Genomic DNA, 17,860 nt, shown 5'->3' with positions numbered 1-17,860 from the left:
AAAAAGCTTGCCAAGCACAAAAGCTGCCACATTGCTCCTTTCTGATTCTTAAAAAAAAATGACTACAGTTTCTAAACAAGTATCTTATGCAGGTCCACTTTGGTTAAGATAACAACTTCACTCATTGCAGTAGAAAAGCTGCGATCACAGGCTGTGATTTTTAGATGGCCAAACTGACAGTGATGAAATCTGGTAGATGTGTCTTGGGAAAATATGTCAAATTAACCCTTTTCACTCCATCCACAACAGATAAGTTAACAAATGAGGTATCAAAAACTTATAATTGAAAAAAAAAAAAACACACACAAATAAAACACACACACACACACACACTATTACTATTCTGATAATAAACAGCCAGACTCCTAAAGCCAAGGCTCACAGGATAATTCAAGTAAGAAGGGATCTCAGCAGGTCTCTAGACCAACCACCTGCTTCAAGCAGGGTCAGCTGCAAAATCAGCCCAAGTTGCTCAGGGCTTTGCCCAGTCATTCCTTGAAAACCTCTAATGATGGAGACTGCCCAGCCTCTGGGCTACCCGGGCCCCTGCTTGTCCATCCTCGGGTTGAAATAGTTTTTCCTTATAGCCAGTCTGAACCTGGCTAAATTTGCCAGTCCAACTTGCCTGTCCTGCACTGAGGGGTCCAAAACAAGACTCACTGTCCCAGATGTGATCTAACAAGTGCCGAGTTGAACAGGATAATCACTTCCCTGACTCTGCTGCCGGTGCTCCTCTTAATAAAACCCAGGATACTGCTGGCTTTCTTTGCTGGCAGGACGCACTGCTGGCTCATGGTCAGCTTGCTGTCCCCCAAACCCGCTCAGGATTTTCCCTAGAGCTGCTTCCCAGCCAGCCAGCCTGTGTTACCATCAGGCACTCCGGGTAGATTTTGACCTGCTAACTACTACCCTCTAAGCCTGGTCATCCAAACAGTTTTTTATCTATCTAATTATCTCCCTACCCAGACTCTAATTCTGACTGGAAACAAGAACTTTGTGGGAGATTTGCTAAAGTTAAGGCAAGTGACATCCACTGCTCTCCCCTGTGATGACGGCAGTGGGAGTTCTGGTATTAACCTTCATGTATCTAGGTTTATTTCCTGACTCTGTAACTCAGCATTGCTGGGAAGACACTTCAGAAACAATGGTTGGTGCACACACTCTCCAAAGGAGTATTTTTTTCAAAAAACATCCTCTGGAGAGTATTAATTTGTATTACTTGGATTCGATATGCCAAATGCTCAACTGCAATTAATCAGCACATTAACTGAGTCTAACTTCAATACTTTGCCTTAGCCAAAAATCCTGCTTTATTACACAAGGGACTGATATTTGTTGCTTCATCTCTTTAGGCAGAATGTTATATGGACAGGCCCTATAGGAATTCTGATAGGAACAACTAGGGAAACTAAAGGTGAACTTCCTCACAGTTCTCCTAGGATACACAAGGATCCTGTCGTGGTCTTTCTCTTACCTTTGCAAGGAAACTCCATGCTGCATATTGCCCTGAGGTTGTGCTGTTTCTAAGTTTCGCTGTGTGCAACATCAAGAAGAATCCCAACAGTCCACTGCAAAAGATGGGGAAAGCTTTTGTTAATAAAGTCTCTTAATTTCAGCTAAGCAGCCTCTTACAGTCATCTTGGTTTTCCTAATGCACGACTGAGCAGACACCCCTCAAGCAGTGTTAATCCCATTTCAAGAAAGAAAGCTGGTGTACAAAGAACTTAATTTACTGGACATAAAGTTGGGGTTTTGTTCAGCCAGCGGCTGCAATCTGAGGAAAGTAAGCAGACAGTGTTATGCTTGGTCTCTAATGCACTTGCATAATCAGAAAAGTAGAGATTATTGGAAATATGGGGTCAAATATTAAATTCAGGCATTGAAAGAGCTCTGAATAAAGGCAGTGCAAATTTCATCAGGAGGCACATATTTATCCACTGTTTCAGTTCAACCTCCATAGAGCCTTAGATTGGAGGAATGAAAATCCCAGACTCCATACCATCAAAATAATTCTGCCTGAAGCTTTCAGTTACGCAAACTTCATAAAGCCCAAATTGCAAGCAAGTCAAACGCACCTCCACTGGGCACCAAATAGACAGACAACTCCTTGGTGCCAGGAAAGAGAACACTAAAGCTTTCAGCTCACTCGTAAGTGAATTTTGATTCTCAAATCACTTATAGTAGTCCCCAGGGCTCCTGCAGCCAAGCCTACTCTTAAGGAAACTGTTCCACATCTCACTGGACTTCAGACAAGCTATAATCTTGGGCTCTGCATTTAGTTTCACTTTTAATATATTTGCATCCCACTGGTTATGAAGCAGAGGGATAGTGTAAGCAAGAAGGGAATAGGGAGGGACTTCAAATACATAAGGAACAAATGACTATCTGGCTAGTACAGAGACATGGATGGTTATATATAAAGTATCATGGCAGGCAGCATGGAAAAGGAAACAGGATCAGAGCATGCAGTAAGTACAAGAAGAAAAGAAACATGAAGAGAAGAAAATAAGGTTCTGAGTTAGCTAATAGGCACCGGTGCCTGAAGTTGAACTGTGCCTTCAAGGAATGTATTTCCCACAACTACTATGGAACGAGCTTTCATCACGACCAATGTGAGCAGCTAGTCTACTCTTGAATAAAGTTATACTTGCACAAAAAAGTATCTACGCAAGTATCTACTTAATGGCCTTTTTTTTTTTTTTTCCACATCTCCTTTTAACAGATAGCTAGGCACAGATTAGAAAAGCCCTAACAAACAAAAAATACTTTGCCATCAATTAGCATGAAAACACATTTTTTTCATCTCGTTTAAAAAGAAAATGCTTTCCCCAGGCAGAAGTTTGGATAAGAACAAAGAATGGGATTTGAGATAATTAAGAACTGCAAAGACATGTTATCTGTGAGGGCTGTGAACTTTTGCTGCTCAAAATAGAGGGACGTCTGTTAAAACTTTTCCCTTTTACCCCAAAAAAGCATTCTGCCAAATAACAAGATGTACAGACAAATAAATCCATGTACACTCATATACTGCCGAAGCCTAATACTTTGTAATCACTGCAAACAGTGAGTTTTACAAGGGCTAATCCAACCTGAGAAGCATTTGAGTTTATCAAAGCTTGCTATATTGGGTAAAAAGTATTTTACTGGAGACTGGGAACCTTCATGGTCAGAATACACTCACACGTGAACACGTATACTTGCATCTGTGACAAGCCTGCAAGCACATATGAACAGGCAGTCACTTCTCTGCAGTTTTACTGACTCATGCCAGAAGAAACTGGTATAGCTAGAGTTTTTCATGCTTCAAATTTTCTACTGAGAGTCAAGCTTGGAAAGCAACAGGTTCTCTTATTTTGAGCACGTGCACATGCCCTGTTGTAGAAAGGTTACCTGGCACAGCAGCTGCTGTGAAATCTGTAGAAGTACAGGAATGGGAAGTCCAAGGCACTGAGGAGATCACCTGAGGGACAAAGCAGCATACTCAGTGCAAAGCAGCAGAGGAGAAAGAAACACCCATCGTTACAGGCAAGGGAACAGCACAGGGATCATTATATAGGGACCATTACTTGCTTAACATTCCTTTGAGCCCTCACAGCTGCTGACTTTTCATTTATGATGCTTTCCACATTTCTAGTGTCTAATGGTAGCACTCTTGAGCTTCCTGATTCTAGTCAGCTCCTGCCTTCAGCTGTAAAAGGAGACAGCAATTACATAACTCCTAAGAATACCCTGCGTTATTATACAAACAATCCTGTTGAAGCGACAGTTGCCAGCGAGACACACATCCTACCCACCCCTCACTTCAGAGCTCGCAAAGGCTCCTGCTGAAGTCAGGAAAGTGGTTTACTGAAGCACCAGGAAACACAAACATGTGTTGGCTGTTTCCCCTTCTGGAATTTGAACTCTGACACGCAGCACAAGTCGGGAAGTTTAAGGACATTCTCCCACATCCAGGCGGAACTCTGGAATACTTGGATTTCCAGGCACTTAGGCCCAGGAGCTCTAGGTAAAAACCCCCTGGAGTTTTCTTGCCTTTCTTCAATACTCTACAGATTCAGAGGAAGTTCTGTCTTTCACTTTTTGAAATGCAGGTTCCGTTTTCCTTGAAATTTCTGTGTAGGAATGCTGCATACACAATGTGAACAACCAGGCAAAAGAAGATTTTTTTTTTACATGTATATATCTTTTGTCTTTCTGTCTAAGACATGTTCTACTGAAAGAAACATATTAACTTTATTCCTCAAACAACTGAAACACCAGCATGCGGGGAATATTAACTACCCTCAAGTATCCAGTTCTTCCACTTTTACTCTTTTATTTTATGGTAAAATAAGGATTCTTCATCAAAAAACAGCTCAAAAGCTGCTGCTTGTCCCATGTTGCTTCTGTGCAAAGGACAGGTAGAAAAGATATTACTAAATATTACAGACTACATGGTGCTAGGTACCTTCCTCCTCTGTCTATAGGCTGTTACACTGTTATGTCTCCTAACCCTGCAGGATTAGGAGTTTACATGCACAAAAAGGGAAAGGCAATATGCAAACCTAAGAAAAGGAACATCTCAATCCACTTTACCTGCTGGATGGGATGCAGAGGCCAACAGCACCACACTAAAAAAAAAAGGAAAACAAATAAAAAATGTATGCTACAGTATTTATGACATGGCCTGAACATGTAGACAGCTCTGCATGTGTTATTTCATGAGTGAAATCCATTTCACGGCAGTAGAATAACTGAGGAATAAGTAACAATAATGCTGGGAAGGCTCTCAGGGGTCCCTAGCCCAGCTGCTGAAGTGGCTCTATCACCAGGACCTGCACATGCTCCTTGGCTTTGCCCAACCACATCTTAAGAGCCTCCCAGAGTGCAGATTCCACAGCACTCTGCAGTTTGTTCTACTCTCACCCAACCACTCCTAAGGCGCAGATTTCAAGCTGCCTAAGCTGCAATTTATGGCTGTTGCACCCTATTATACCTCTTGCCACCACTATATAAGCATTCCAGTAAGCCCCATTTGCCTTAACTTGCCATGAGCACCTCTTACTGATCTTGTAACCCCCAAGTCCTGTTCAGCTTTGCCACTCGGTCACATCACCAAGAGAGAATCTCTACAGAACTGGATTTGTGCCTCAACTTGGTGGGGGTTTAATGGTGTGTATGCAAGTGACCGATCTGTAGACACACACACACACACACACACACACACACACTTTGTCTAAGAGTCAGATATTGAATTCTATGTGTGTTATGTGCATTCATGCCCAAAATGTCACTTAGAAAAAGACATACATTTTTTGTGCATTTTAAATACCAACCATCATCTCCAGTCATGCATACTTTTTTTTTTTTAAACAAAGATGCAAGTGAATAAGAAAATCAGCTATGACTAGTTCTTTATTGGCAGATCACTTTAATACTTCTGGGATGCCATAAGAATTTCAGGCTCTGAGTTGTAGCAGGGGCTGTCCAACACATGCAAGTGATGGAGACAAGGGACAAGAGTATTGGGAGAGGCCTTTCTGTGAGCAGCAAGCATGAAGGTAAACACATTTATTAATACTATGAATACTGAAGCGAGGCAATTTCCCCTGGTTATCAGCAATTCTCACCAGGCCCAGTAGCAGCAGTAAAAGACAAACCCAACCAGGAAGCAAAGGCCTATTGCTTTTGACTGAATAAGAAAGACAACAGGGGATTGGAAGGACAGGTGTAACTCAGTGATGAGAATCATGATAAAGCCGTGTTCCTGCAGCTTTGCTTCTGCTCTATTACTTCTCAAACAAACTAACAAAAAAAAATATATGAGATTTGGAGATGTTCAAAGAGAAACTTCCTTCTGCAACCAAGAGAAACTGATAACCCCCATCCCAGGCTTGAATACAAAGAAAACATGGGAGGAAAACAGGGTCTTTTTGAGAGCACAGGGCAGGCTAAGGCAAATGGCTTAGGGGGCAACAGAGCCATGCTGACGCTCTGCCCTCATAGCAGGAAGGACACCAGGATGCTGCAGGAGCAGACCAGGGATTCAGCAGTTTCCAGGAGAACAGTCTGGACGTTAGGCCACAGAAGAAACAAAATTCCTGTGTGGGGCTCCTGTGTTCCTCTTCTCTACTCCCGTGCTCATAGTGCATTGCTTTGCACTGGCTCATCTGCAGGCTTATGTCTGGCTAAGACCTAATTTTCACCACAAAAAACAATCTATGCCCACAAAGCTGCCTTTCCCTATTGCAGAAATCTACTGCAGCTTTCTAAATTCACAAATGTGGCAAATTAGCAGCTCATCCAATCCAATCCAAATAGTTGTGCGATAAAGGCTGTAGACCGCACATCCTTGCCAGTGCCATTTACTCAATGTTTGACATTCTGCTGCTCAGTTTGCTCCTCAGGAGTGGCTCCCAGGTTGTCTGCCAAGCCTTTGCGAACAGAGACACTGGGATGAACCAAAATCTTTTTACAGGAGCAACGTATCTTCATCCTCCTCAGCACATGAAAAAGATCAAGCTAAGCTGTGACCCCCTTCAAAGCAGCATCACGTATCCCTCAACATGCCAGGTAAAACTCCAGTGCAAGGGAGGGGAACAAAAGAAACAGCATCACCCACCCCTTCTGTGTATAAAGTACAGCTTTGTTTTCCCTCCTACATCTATCCCCTATTTGGCTCCTTTAAATATATACGCATCAAAGAGCAGGAACCATGCTGTAAGTGATGAAGTGAGAGGAATGTCGCTCTTTCAACAGCAGCAAATATTTCTTCAGACTATTTGGTTCTGGAAATCTCCCATCCACGTACATTTGCTAACACCCTAGCTTAAAACATTCTCCTAAAGAATTTGTTCCAGATTTTAAAACAAGAAATAGCATGTGTAGCGGCAGAGTATGGTAGACAATCCTGCTAGTTTCAGTTGCACCTCTGGCAAAGTCCAACTGAGCCAAGGTAGATAAACATTTTTTTAATCTCAATATGTATTTTTAATCTAACATATTAGTACATTAAAATATCTAGTAGCCCGGGGCAAAACTTTTAATCTGCTCTACCCAGGCAGCATCTATGCTCAGAGTACAACCCTGTTTTTGTACCGAACACTTTAAACAGCCCCTACTATAACAAACACTCTGGCTGTGTTCACACAGCTGCTCTCTTTTCCCCCCAGTCACATGTTAGCTGTTTGATCTACGTTAAAAACAACGGGCTATAAAGGCCTATTGATACTATTCCTAATAAAAAAAACAGTAGCATGGATACTACACCAGGAAGTTTCTTCAGACACACAGACGAGGCCGCCAGCGTGTCGCACTTGCTTATTCTGGAGATGGACCCAAGATGCTCCCGCAGCTGAAAGGGTCTTTAAGAGAGCTGGTGCACAGACAGCAGCACATCATTTAACAAATGTGAAACCTTGAGCGGTGCTGGGCACCCTCTGCCAGCAGCAGTCACATATTTGCACTAATTCTGACCGAGAACTGACCAAGAAGTTAGCACTCATTCAATGTTCAAAATAAAATGTTTATTTAAATATGATTTAAATATTTTTGACTATCTTCCACAGTAACTAAGCTTATACAATAATGCTGTGTCCATCAGTCACCCTTTATGGCTCTCAAACACACTGCCAAGTTTCACCAAATTTAAGCAGCAGACACCTCAAAGGCAGTTACAGGCTCACAGGGCTCTGGAAGAAGCAATTCCCACCTGGCCCCTCTGCCACAGAAAGCTCTTTAGACACCCCAGAACCTCCACTGCAGCGGCACCTCACGAAGGCCACAAACACAGAAGGAGCTTCTGCAAAGATCCATCCCTGCTGAGCGTCATGGACCGTAACAACAAGGCAGAAGCCTGTGAGAAACCGGTTGCCAGCTGCTGCTCTGCTCCCGGAACCAAGGGTTTTCCCTGGACACGACGAGGAGCGGCACCCCGGCCGCAGTGCTCTCCTGCAGGGAAGTGGTGCCCGTGGCCGCAGGCCCCGCGCCAGCAGGCAGGTGCCCACCTGCAGCCTGCCTGCCCATGCCATCGCCTCCGAGCCACACGGACCTTCAGCGAGCAGGGAAACCTTCCCGGGCTTTGCCAACACACTCTGCTTGTAAAGGGCTGCTGCAAAAAAAGAAAAAAAATCTCCCCCGTCCCACAAGTCCCTTGCCTAAAAATCCCGTAGCTTTTAAATACAAACCACTGCACCAGCAGCTGCTTAGCGAACAGTATCTTGTTTTCAAAGACCTCTAAATCAGTAATCACTCTTCCCTTTCAATGGGCAACTCCTGCTCTCTGCTGGACACAACCTCACAGCCTTCAAAGCTAACATAGCAGAGAATCACATCCTCATTTTTCAATCTAAGGCACTAAATTAAGACCTTCAGCTCAAATCTGAAATCTGCAGGCTCAGCATCAAGGGAGCTTTAACTAAAAATTAAAACTGAGAGCTACAGTTAGGCAGACAGAGGGGAGAAAAAATATATATATATTTACCACTTTCTTAATTTTTTCTCCTTTCGACATTATACAAACAGCTGCCATGAGAACAAATAGCTGCTTTAGCAGAACAGCTCTCTGAAGCCTCCCTGGGTTACTTCTGCACACAGCAGCGTATCTCCAAGTTCTGCGACTACAGCTCCCTTCCAAAGAGCTTCAACAGACACAACTGCCTTCTCTGCCTAAACCACAATTGCTTTGCACTTCACAGTAGATAGAAAACAACAGCTGACTCGAAATAAAGGCTACTGCCAGCAAACTGGTACTTGGATATTGCCTGGAGCCTCCATGAGTGCTCCCTGGAACCATAAAAACCCATAGTCAGAGGGCCCCATTACTCATTTATGGGGACAGGAGATTTGATCAGACTAAGGTGGATCATGTTATCAAGTTGATGTTCACAAAGCAATAGGAAACTGCAGACAAACAGCTGTCCCACAGCCGTGTCCCTGCTGCATCGCTTGCAAGGATCCTTACCAGATGTGACCAGGCAAGAGCACGAATCCATCTAATCAAATAAACTAGCATAATTTCACTTCTGTCATGCTTACCCATAACTTAAGCTCTCTGTTCTGCTCCTACCCAGCCCATTGATGGGTTTCATTCCTCCTGACCAGCCTTCCTCCCAAGAGCTGAGTATTCACAGTGCATAGCACTTCCTCATAACCTCATCCACCATTTCAAGAAAAGAGGTCAATGAGCACAAGTAGACGTGAGATTGAGGCTTATAGTTTGGGGAGGATCTAACAAATTCTCTGCATGCCTCACTTCAAATACAGCCTCAAAAAAAAAAACAACAACAACAACAACAAAAAAAAACACGCCAGTGGAAGCCAGGCAAGCTGACTGCACTGGCTTAGATGGCTCTTTAGGGAAGGATGCTGGGGGAATCACACAACCACAACCACACGGACGCAAGGGACTCTGGTGGGTGACTCAAGTTCTTTTGCTAACCACAAATTGACAAACCATTTTCATATCTCCAAATCAAGAAAACAACTAAAGATTTGAATTACTCAATCCTCTTAACAGCACTCTGAACAACCAGTTACTGCTCACGCTCTTCGCACATGGTACATAGATGATCACTGTCTCCCCACTGGCAATTTGTGCAAGTTTGATTTTGTGAGTGGGGACTGCCAAGAAGCTACTCTTTAAATATTATTCTAGATATCTCTTCCAGAGATGCACATGGCGATTACAAATTGTAATTAACACTTCATTATCTCCCCAGGTGTATATTGGCACGTGCATCTGTAACCAAAGCCTAAAGATTCAGCTGATAAGCCATGTTCATTCACTTCCACGAATGTCCTGCTAACCAGATAAAATTAAGTAGTAGTAGCTATGAGTTTCCTAAACAAGACGTGGTTGAAAATGAAAACATATATCACATAAAACCAACTATGGTGTATCAAAAGCTTATTGCTTTTACCTGAATACATAGTTGATGTACTGTTGGTCCAGGTCACTGCAAAGAGGGGAAAAAAAGGCGCTCTTAGTAACATAGCTCATTTGATATTTGATAGAAGAGACTGATATATTAATTTACACATCATTTACACTGCTTCCACATTACTTCTGTTGTTACTACGCCAATGGTAATGCTCACTGAAAGTCAGGGTAATACAAGATTGACTGAAGATTGGAACCCTATAAGCACAAAAGAACTCTCAAAATAAGTGAGCCTATCCATATGCTATCCATATATGTATTATGTTCACACAAATGTCCATTACATTCAGCAGGAATACGGCCATCTCCATCTCTACAGAGAACTGCAGATTACAGATGATGTAAACATGTAAACACCTCATTTCAAAACCAACTTTCTTACTCTTAGCTTAACGCTAAAGCACTCGTGGGATTGGTGCAAGATTGCAAGATTTTCAAGGTACTTGGACATTCAAGTTTTGTTGAAAGCCACCAGCTGCTACTGGTTTTGCAGACTTTGTTGCAAGGAGATAGTAAGAGACAAACTGTCCAGCTTTGAAGGCTAACACAAACTATAATTTCTTCTTAATGCCTCTGACATCAGAGGGGATCTTCCTCCAGAAAAAAAAGTCATCATCCTTTGATAATATGGTATTTAAAACTAATGCAGTATTTGGGTGAGGATAAATATCAATAGCTATATGGTATAGTTAAAACTATCAGCAGTAAATACTGCTCCTCTGGCAAGAAGTCATTAATGGTCATGCAAGTACACCCCAGTTTATCCCAATAAAGCAGATACTCCTAGTTACCTGACTGCTACATAAATAAAAGTCTAAACCTCTACAAAAGCAACCTTTTCCTTTTAAAAAAATGTTAGAATACATTACCTTAGAGAGTTAGGTTTCCATAACTTGTGAAATACTTTGTAGGACCCTGTAATTGAAATGACAAGTGTAATTGCTGCAATGTGCAATCATTCTGCCAAACAATGATTTGTTTGGCTGTGGTACAGACAGACAAGGAACCTTCTGAATTACAGTCAGCCACGTGGTACAAAGGATGCCTAAACCATGAATAGAGCCACCTATCACTTCAAATTAATGGCTTTCAAAGAATTTTTATCTCTGAGCACTGTCGTACTACACATTTCTCCTAGTTTTTCTGAGGAGGAGATGACTCCAAGCTCATGGCAACTATGAAGGTATGTGGGTAGATGGGTGCGTGTATGAAGAAGTATGAAGAGAACTGCTGCAGACAAACGGGTTCTGTGGACCAGCCCACTTTGGGGGTGACTCCTATGACATCTTCATCCATGAAGGCTGCTGTCACTGTTTGCTCTTTGCTGTCTGAAGTTTCCTCAGCTTTGGACTGTCCAGGTTCTCGGCACCCTTAGCCTATTCGCCTCCTGGTGCGCTCCCACCTCGAAAGTCTTTAACCAGGCAGGGAAGGAATAATAAAGCTCCAGTCTATTTTTTTTAGACCCTTTCTTAAGGGCTTTTTTTTTTTCCCCTTTTCCAATCACAAAGAAAAATCCCCATATGATAAGCAGATCTGCTAGAACACTATGCGATAAATCTCAGTTCTGCCTCCTTTAACCAAAAGGAAAGGTAGCACACACACACCCTTCCTTAAATGCTGTCTTAATTAAACTGTACGTTAAGTTGGCTCCCCATTCCCTCTCTCTTTAACTATACAAAAATCTCCATAGGCATCTCAACAGCTTTCTCTCTATTTGGAGTATAAACATCACCCTGGCACTTCCTACACGTTTTAACCATACAGCAGAGGGTTCCTCAAACCCTCCAAGCTGCCTTTCACCTCTGTGCCCAGCACTGTTGTACAAATGAGACCTTGTGGCTTGCAGAAAGCAATAACATCACTTGCTACAGCAAACACAAATATTTGAAGTGGAAAAATCCTTAGCTTTTTGTTTTTACCTAAATGTGCAAATATTTACCATATGACATTTCCTAAAAGAGAAGGAAAAAAAAAAAGCTACCACTGTTTGTTATTTGTATGTTAACAACATTTAAAAATGGAATCTCGAGACCTTCCTAGACACAAACACATGAAAAGACACAACCTCTGCCTAAAAAGTTTACAGTAAGAATAGACAAAATAAAGACAGATTCATCTCTACTTTGCAGACTAGACTTAACATCTGAATCAGTCAGTCTAAGACAGCTAAGCACTAAATACTACCCAGTCTAAAGCTCCAAAAGACACAAAATTACAAAATCACCTTCTCCTAGTTAAAAATTGCTACTTTTCTTCAGGTGCTCTGCCTCTGACTGTTAAAGCTTCCAGGGGAGAATATGATTTATTTAAAAACAGACAAAAGACAGAAGAGAAATATAAAAATACTGACAGGTCATGAAACCCAAACTTAAAATTAAAAAAGCATATGATTGCACCAAAAACCCCAACATTACAACATCCTTCCCCTAGGAGCATATTCAATTATATTTTAGAATATTTTTGTCATCTTTTAAATAAAACCAGTGTGTGCAATAAAGTTCTAACTGCAAAGTATTCCTTGTTGTTTTTATCCCCTCTCACAATGTTTCCAATCCCCTCCCACTCCCGCAAGGAAGGTCTCTTAGCGGGCAATCACCAAAACTTCCCAGAAAAGCTTACTGGTGATTAAAACTACACACACATTTTCTCATGTTAAGTGACTGCTACCTCCAGTTTACTCTATCCTTGTTTACAGCATAAAAACTATAAAGGAAATGAACTTTACCATCTTTCCTGAGCACCTCTCTTCTTTCCAAGTGGTTTTTATATCAAGAACCTTAAATATCAATAGCTACATAATAGAGGTATAACTTGCTTTTAGAACACATTTATTTTTCCCACGTCTTTTTTTCTTCCAAAAGACAACGACTTACCGAGACAGATCAAGTGAATAAAAGCCCACAAATAACCATTTGGATCAAACTGCAAAAGAAGAATATTTAAAGAAATGCATGTTCCTGTAAGTACACAGGTGCAGTCAGTTTTACACAGGAAGCGCAGTGGAAACTGTCCCTCAAGGCACTCTACACTTCCCAGGTAGCCCAGGTGAGCACAGCTCTGGTTCTGTCAGCAGATCGCAAAGGATTTTAAACAAGCTGAGAATATGGACCCCCCTTTCCGCCCGCACCACCACCACCGCCCTGTTTATCCTTGTTTTTCAGCCATTTTTCATTCAGCAGAGCTGTTAATTTATGACTCCTCCTATACATCCGTAGGCAGATAAGGATGAGCAGGGGGCAGGAGTTATTGGTGTCCTTGCCTCTCAGCTCCCGTAGCAGCAACACGGTCTCTCTGAGGCTCTCACTTGCTGCAGGACTATGGTAAGAGGAAATTTATTCCTCGATTAAGCAAAAGTGACAGGGAAGTGCATTCAATCTGCTCTTACACATAACCCTTTTCTTAAAGGTCCCAAAAAACACTTTAAATAAATTCACACCTCTGAGCAAGGCGGGCTCTCTTCACAATCAAATAGAAGAAATAAATATTTTTTGAGGGGAATTCGCTGGCCTCTTTTACATGTCTGCTTTTATTCGAGACAACTTATATGCCAAAAGCACCTACTCTGCACAACAGACTAGGAGTCACAAGGCCAGCTTGGTTGTCTGCATTTGATCAGACACATTCAAACTCACAGATTTATGACACACCACTTCATCTATTAACTGCAGCATCCATATCAAGGATGCAGCCTTCCAAAAGGGAAAGGGGCACCTCCAAAGAATGCATCTTCAGTGAACTGGACTGCTCCCTGGAGGCACCTCCCCGCTCTCTCCCATGCCTGCAGAAAGAGCGCAGAGCACTTACCAAGCTCCTCTACGAACCTGCTGAAGTGTGGGCAATAAATCCAGGCCTAGGTGAATTGCTTGAAGTCCTTGCAGAGGCTAAACAAAGGTTTCCCCAGCCCTGGCGTTTTACCCAAGAGCTCCAGGTCTGAATTGCTCAGAGGTTTTACCATGATACAAAAACACTACAAACTGCAACATTACAGGAGGGCAATAGGCCACATTTATGTTTCCTTCACAGATATTTACAGTTCATTCACAGAACTTGCAGACCACCTCAGCTTCCAAGCAAAGGCTGTATCATATATATTATCCCTTGCACGCTATCAATACGTAAAACAACAAGGTTAAGGTAGAACTGGTTAACAGAGCAGAGCTCACCTGTGTGTCACATAAAGGAAGGCACACGGCTGCTACCAGGAGGCACAATGCACTGTTGGGAACAGGGAAAAAACAAGACTGAAACCTCTCAGCCTGGATCTGTACTCCCACGGAGTCTGGAGGCTTCCACTCAATATTATGCTGCTATTTCATTTGTTTTATTTTTATGCCATAGAGTTAAGATGGCATTTTTGTTACCAAAATTAATTTTTATACCATGGTATACCATTTTATACCGTACTTCGTAATACACAGCAAAACTGTAGGAGTGGAAAAGTGACACAAAACCCTCTCACTAGTGATGCAAACAAACTGTAGTAGGGAATATTGCTCTTCACTTGCCACCTGGCTTCCCCTGCATACTTCAGAAAGCTAAAAGAGAACTTACTTTTAGGCTCTGGCTAACTACCAGAAAGTCCACTCACTAAGGAAGAAGGCCTGTTAACAGCAATCCCAGCAGAAGGGGGTAGAGGTGACTCCATTCCACATTGTGCTCCAAGCCCAGAACGCAGACCAGAGTGATGTGGTACCTTGAAGTGGTACCTAAGGTATGTGGTACCTTAACTGCTCAAGGACAGCAGTTTGTTTTCTGACTTTCTGGCAGAGCAGAAGGAAAAGACAGAGTAAAGATTAAAAAAAAAAAAATGCTCTCCTTGACTGATAATGCAGTGGGCAAAGCGAGGTCACAGTAAGCCAGATAACAGAGGCAAAGCGCAGGAAGTAGCAAGACGGGGCCTCACACTCTAAGAACAGCTAGAACTTTACAAAAATACTGAAAATACCAATTTTATTTTCTTCAAGGGAACAGGGGAAGAAAAAATTCTAATATATGAATGGCTGGTTTCTGTTTCTCACTATCTCTTTCTGAAGTCTCTTGGTGCTGAACTCACCCAGCCGAAAAAAGATTTTTGACAGGGTACAGCTTCATATGAACGATGCTAATAGAACTGGATGTCACGCACCTTTTCTTTCTTAAGACACTTTTAGTCGTTTTCTATCACACTAATCATCATTTTTTCTGTTCACCTTTTGGAACTTTAAAAACAAGTTATTTCTCCTTTCAAAAAACAGTTTTATAAGTACTGATTTGTTATTCAGGAATACTGCTTTTCTGACATTATTTTTTACAAGAAAAAAGAATGTATCTATTTAGCTGGTTGTTTTTTAAAAAAGAAACTACATGAAAAGAAATAATTACTCCTATTTTGCAATTTAGGATTATTGCCCACAGGAATGTGCCTTGCACTCTTTATTGTTTTGGTGTGCCATTATCTGAAGCAAATACAAGAAACTGGAGCCAAAACAAGTCTGAATCTGAATCTGTATAGTTCAAAAAAAGGGGGGGGGGGGAAGGAGAACATGGAGAAAAAAAAAAAAAAAACTTACCTACAGACTTTCAAAAGGGAGGTTTGCTGTAAAAAGAATGTGGTATTAAAAACACTACAGATAAAAATGGTGAAAGAGTGCTTTCCCCTTCTATAAACAGGAAGAGATCATAGCTGATCTTACAGCAGCAAAAACACAAGAAAAACAGTGAGCAACATTCAGCAGCCCATTATCTTTGAGCACTGCCAAACAAATTTAATTTGACAAAGGAATAAGTATTACAGATTGGCCTACACCAACCCCTGATTTATACTTTCAGATTATTTGCCACTGAGAGAACTTAAAACCAGATGTGAAGTTTATACCTGGTCTTCAAACTTATCCCGACCTTTACCAAAACCATGTACTCTAACATGTAATTCATGAGGTACTTCAAGACTTCGCAGTGCTGCCTCACACGGCAGCTCCCCAGCTGGAGAATCCCAAAGCATTCCAGCTGAAAAGAAGGATCTCCAGCGCAGTTTATGAGAAACAGACTCAGCTCTTAAAGTAAGCAGGAATTATTCTCCTCTCTGTAAAAGGTCTTGGAACAGACTCCAAAACATTAAAAAACAAATTCAAAGCTGCATTTCCTGCATTGCATGTGGAGATGTAATCTACCTATAATCATATAATGTATCAAATGCTAGACAGATTTACTGGCTAAAACTAAGGACTCAGTCCTCTGGCCCCCCAGCCCCAATGGCGAAACTCTGAAACTCTTACACTGTAACTCTTACGTACGTAAACAAAGAAAAGGGATGTTAATTTAACAATAATAATAATAATAATAATAATAATAATAATAATAATAATAATAATAATGAAAAGGCAGGACCAAGCCTGTCTTAGAAACACTGTCACTACACATTTTAGACATTTGCAATGTTTCTGTAACTAAAGAGGAAAAGAAAAGATCAATATAGATACTTGCCAGCAGTAAATCTCTCCCTGGGACTTGTTAATGACTAGCTATCACAGTAATTCTAGAAAAGCAAACAGCACTAAAGCCAGTAAGAAAAGAAAGCAGATCCCGTTGCAGGCCAGTTATACACAGCAGGTATCAATTAATATTTCAATTACCTCTTTCTGCACAAACTTCTGGAATCCGCAGGTTATAACTTCAGCTGCGTTGTGGACTGTAAGGAACACTGGAATTGGCTACCACGGGAAGAGAATAAAGAACAGTCTGAATAAATTCTGCACAATTGCGGACACAGGAAGGGGCACTCTAGTTGAGGGTAGATGGCCCAAGGTTTTGGTTTTTTATCTGTATCATAGCTCCTAAAATTGCCTTAGACGCCTCCCAAGATGGGGGCCATTATCACATAACAGAGGCACTTCCATGCAGCTGCCTCTAAATGCAGATCCTCCAGCTTAGGAGTGCTGTGTTTCTACTGTAACACAGTATCACTGTGTTTCTACAGAGCCACCATGAGAAGGCTGCTCCAAATACATGCTTTAAGGTTGCCCCTTCTTTCACATGCATGCACCCTCCATAGCAAATATTTTTGATTAGTTTTCCCATCTCTGTGTACTGGTACTAAATACACTGCTATTCCTAGCAACAAAACTACAGGTAAGAGGATTATAGGTGGGTGTTTTCAGTTATTTATTCAGTTATTTCAGTGTTATGAATATCTGCCAAAAGTTAGGGTAGAAATGTAACAGTTCACACACTAGTGATGCTGAAATGACAACCAACGAGGTGTCTGGACTCCTTCCCAAATTGAATTCATTACAAAACCAGTCCCAGTGACAACAGGTCCAACACCCACCACCCCGAGCAAAACCCAGCAAGAACCAGTGGCTCGTAACGCTCGCTCCGATCTAGATCCACGGCGCAGCAGTCACAGCCACAAGGAAGCAGCTCCCTGTCCCCATTTAGGCGACCTAAAACCTGAGCTGGTTTTGGGAAGCACTATCGTGCCTGCTCACTCAGCCCACATGTGTGGAGAATGAGTTAGTACCTCAGTGACAGCCACACATCTTAAGGAGCAGGTGAGATTCTTAGATTTGGCTTTGCAAACAGAAATCTGGGCTCTAGGGGATTTTCCATTTCCTTTTCCATTACACTGGAAAATCATTAATTAAATATTCTAAGTCAAAATGACAACTGTGGTGGATCCACAAGCAAAAAAGTACACCAGGGTAACTAATTAACTTTATTAATTAAATCTAATTAAAAATCTAAATCAAATATGATTAAATCTAATTAATTAAAATCTAAATTAGCAAGGAATTAATATCACACAAGCACAACTGAAATTAAGGTGTCAGCTCCTGCTTCACCAGTGCTGAACATCAATTCCCAGCCCTGTTGCTGGACAACTGAGAACATTAGAGCAGGACAACTGAGAACGTTAGAGCAGAAGTACCTAACATGAGCATCTTGAGCCTGACACAATTATAG

The 17,860-nt window shown here is 41.7% G+C and overlaps 1 protein-coding gene across 4 annotated transcripts in view; it reads right to left on the bottom strand.

Moving 5' to 3' along the window:
* The window catches only part of SLC35D4 (solute carrier family 35 member D4), a 49,516-nt gene that overhangs the window by 22,238 nt on the left and 9,418 nt on the right, over positions 1-17,860 (bottom strand). For 3 of the 4 annotated variants that reach the window (XM_088526679.1, XM_088526681.1, XM_088526682.1), the window contains exons 5-13: positions 16,531-16,608; positions 15,469-15,494; positions 14,083-14,134; positions 12,793-12,841; positions 10,789-10,834; positions 9,900-9,935; positions 4,576-4,610; positions 3,391-3,460; positions 1,475-1,568 (exon numbers count right to left, since the gene is read on the bottom strand). In XM_088526679.1, coding sequence (XP_088382805.1) covers positions 1,475-1,568; positions 3,391-3,460; positions 4,576-4,610; positions 9,900-9,935; positions 10,789-10,834; positions 12,793-12,841; positions 14,083-14,134; positions 15,469-15,494; positions 16,531-16,608 — 486 coding nt within the window. Of the gene's footprint in view, positions 1-1,474; positions 1,569-3,390; positions 3,461-3,847; positions 4,003-4,575; positions 4,611-9,899; positions 9,936-10,788; positions 10,835-12,792; positions 12,842-14,082; positions 14,135-15,468; positions 15,495-16,530; positions 16,609-17,860 lie in introns of all 4 variants that reach the window. The other variant, XR_015913507.1, reaches the window with a different exon arrangement.

This window comes from Tinamus guttatus, unplaced genomic scaffold (genome assembly GCF_059628265.1).
Source record: "Tinamus guttatus ecotype Peru unplaced genomic scaffold, ASM5962826v1 Tinamus_guttatus_pri_ptg000249l, whole genome shotgun sequence".
Taxonomy (NCBI): Eukaryota; Metazoa; Chordata; class Aves; order Tinamiformes; family Tinamidae; genus Tinamus; species Tinamus guttatus.
Note: the sequence above shows the minus strand (reverse complement) of the source record. Positions and strands in the feature narration are given on the sequence as shown.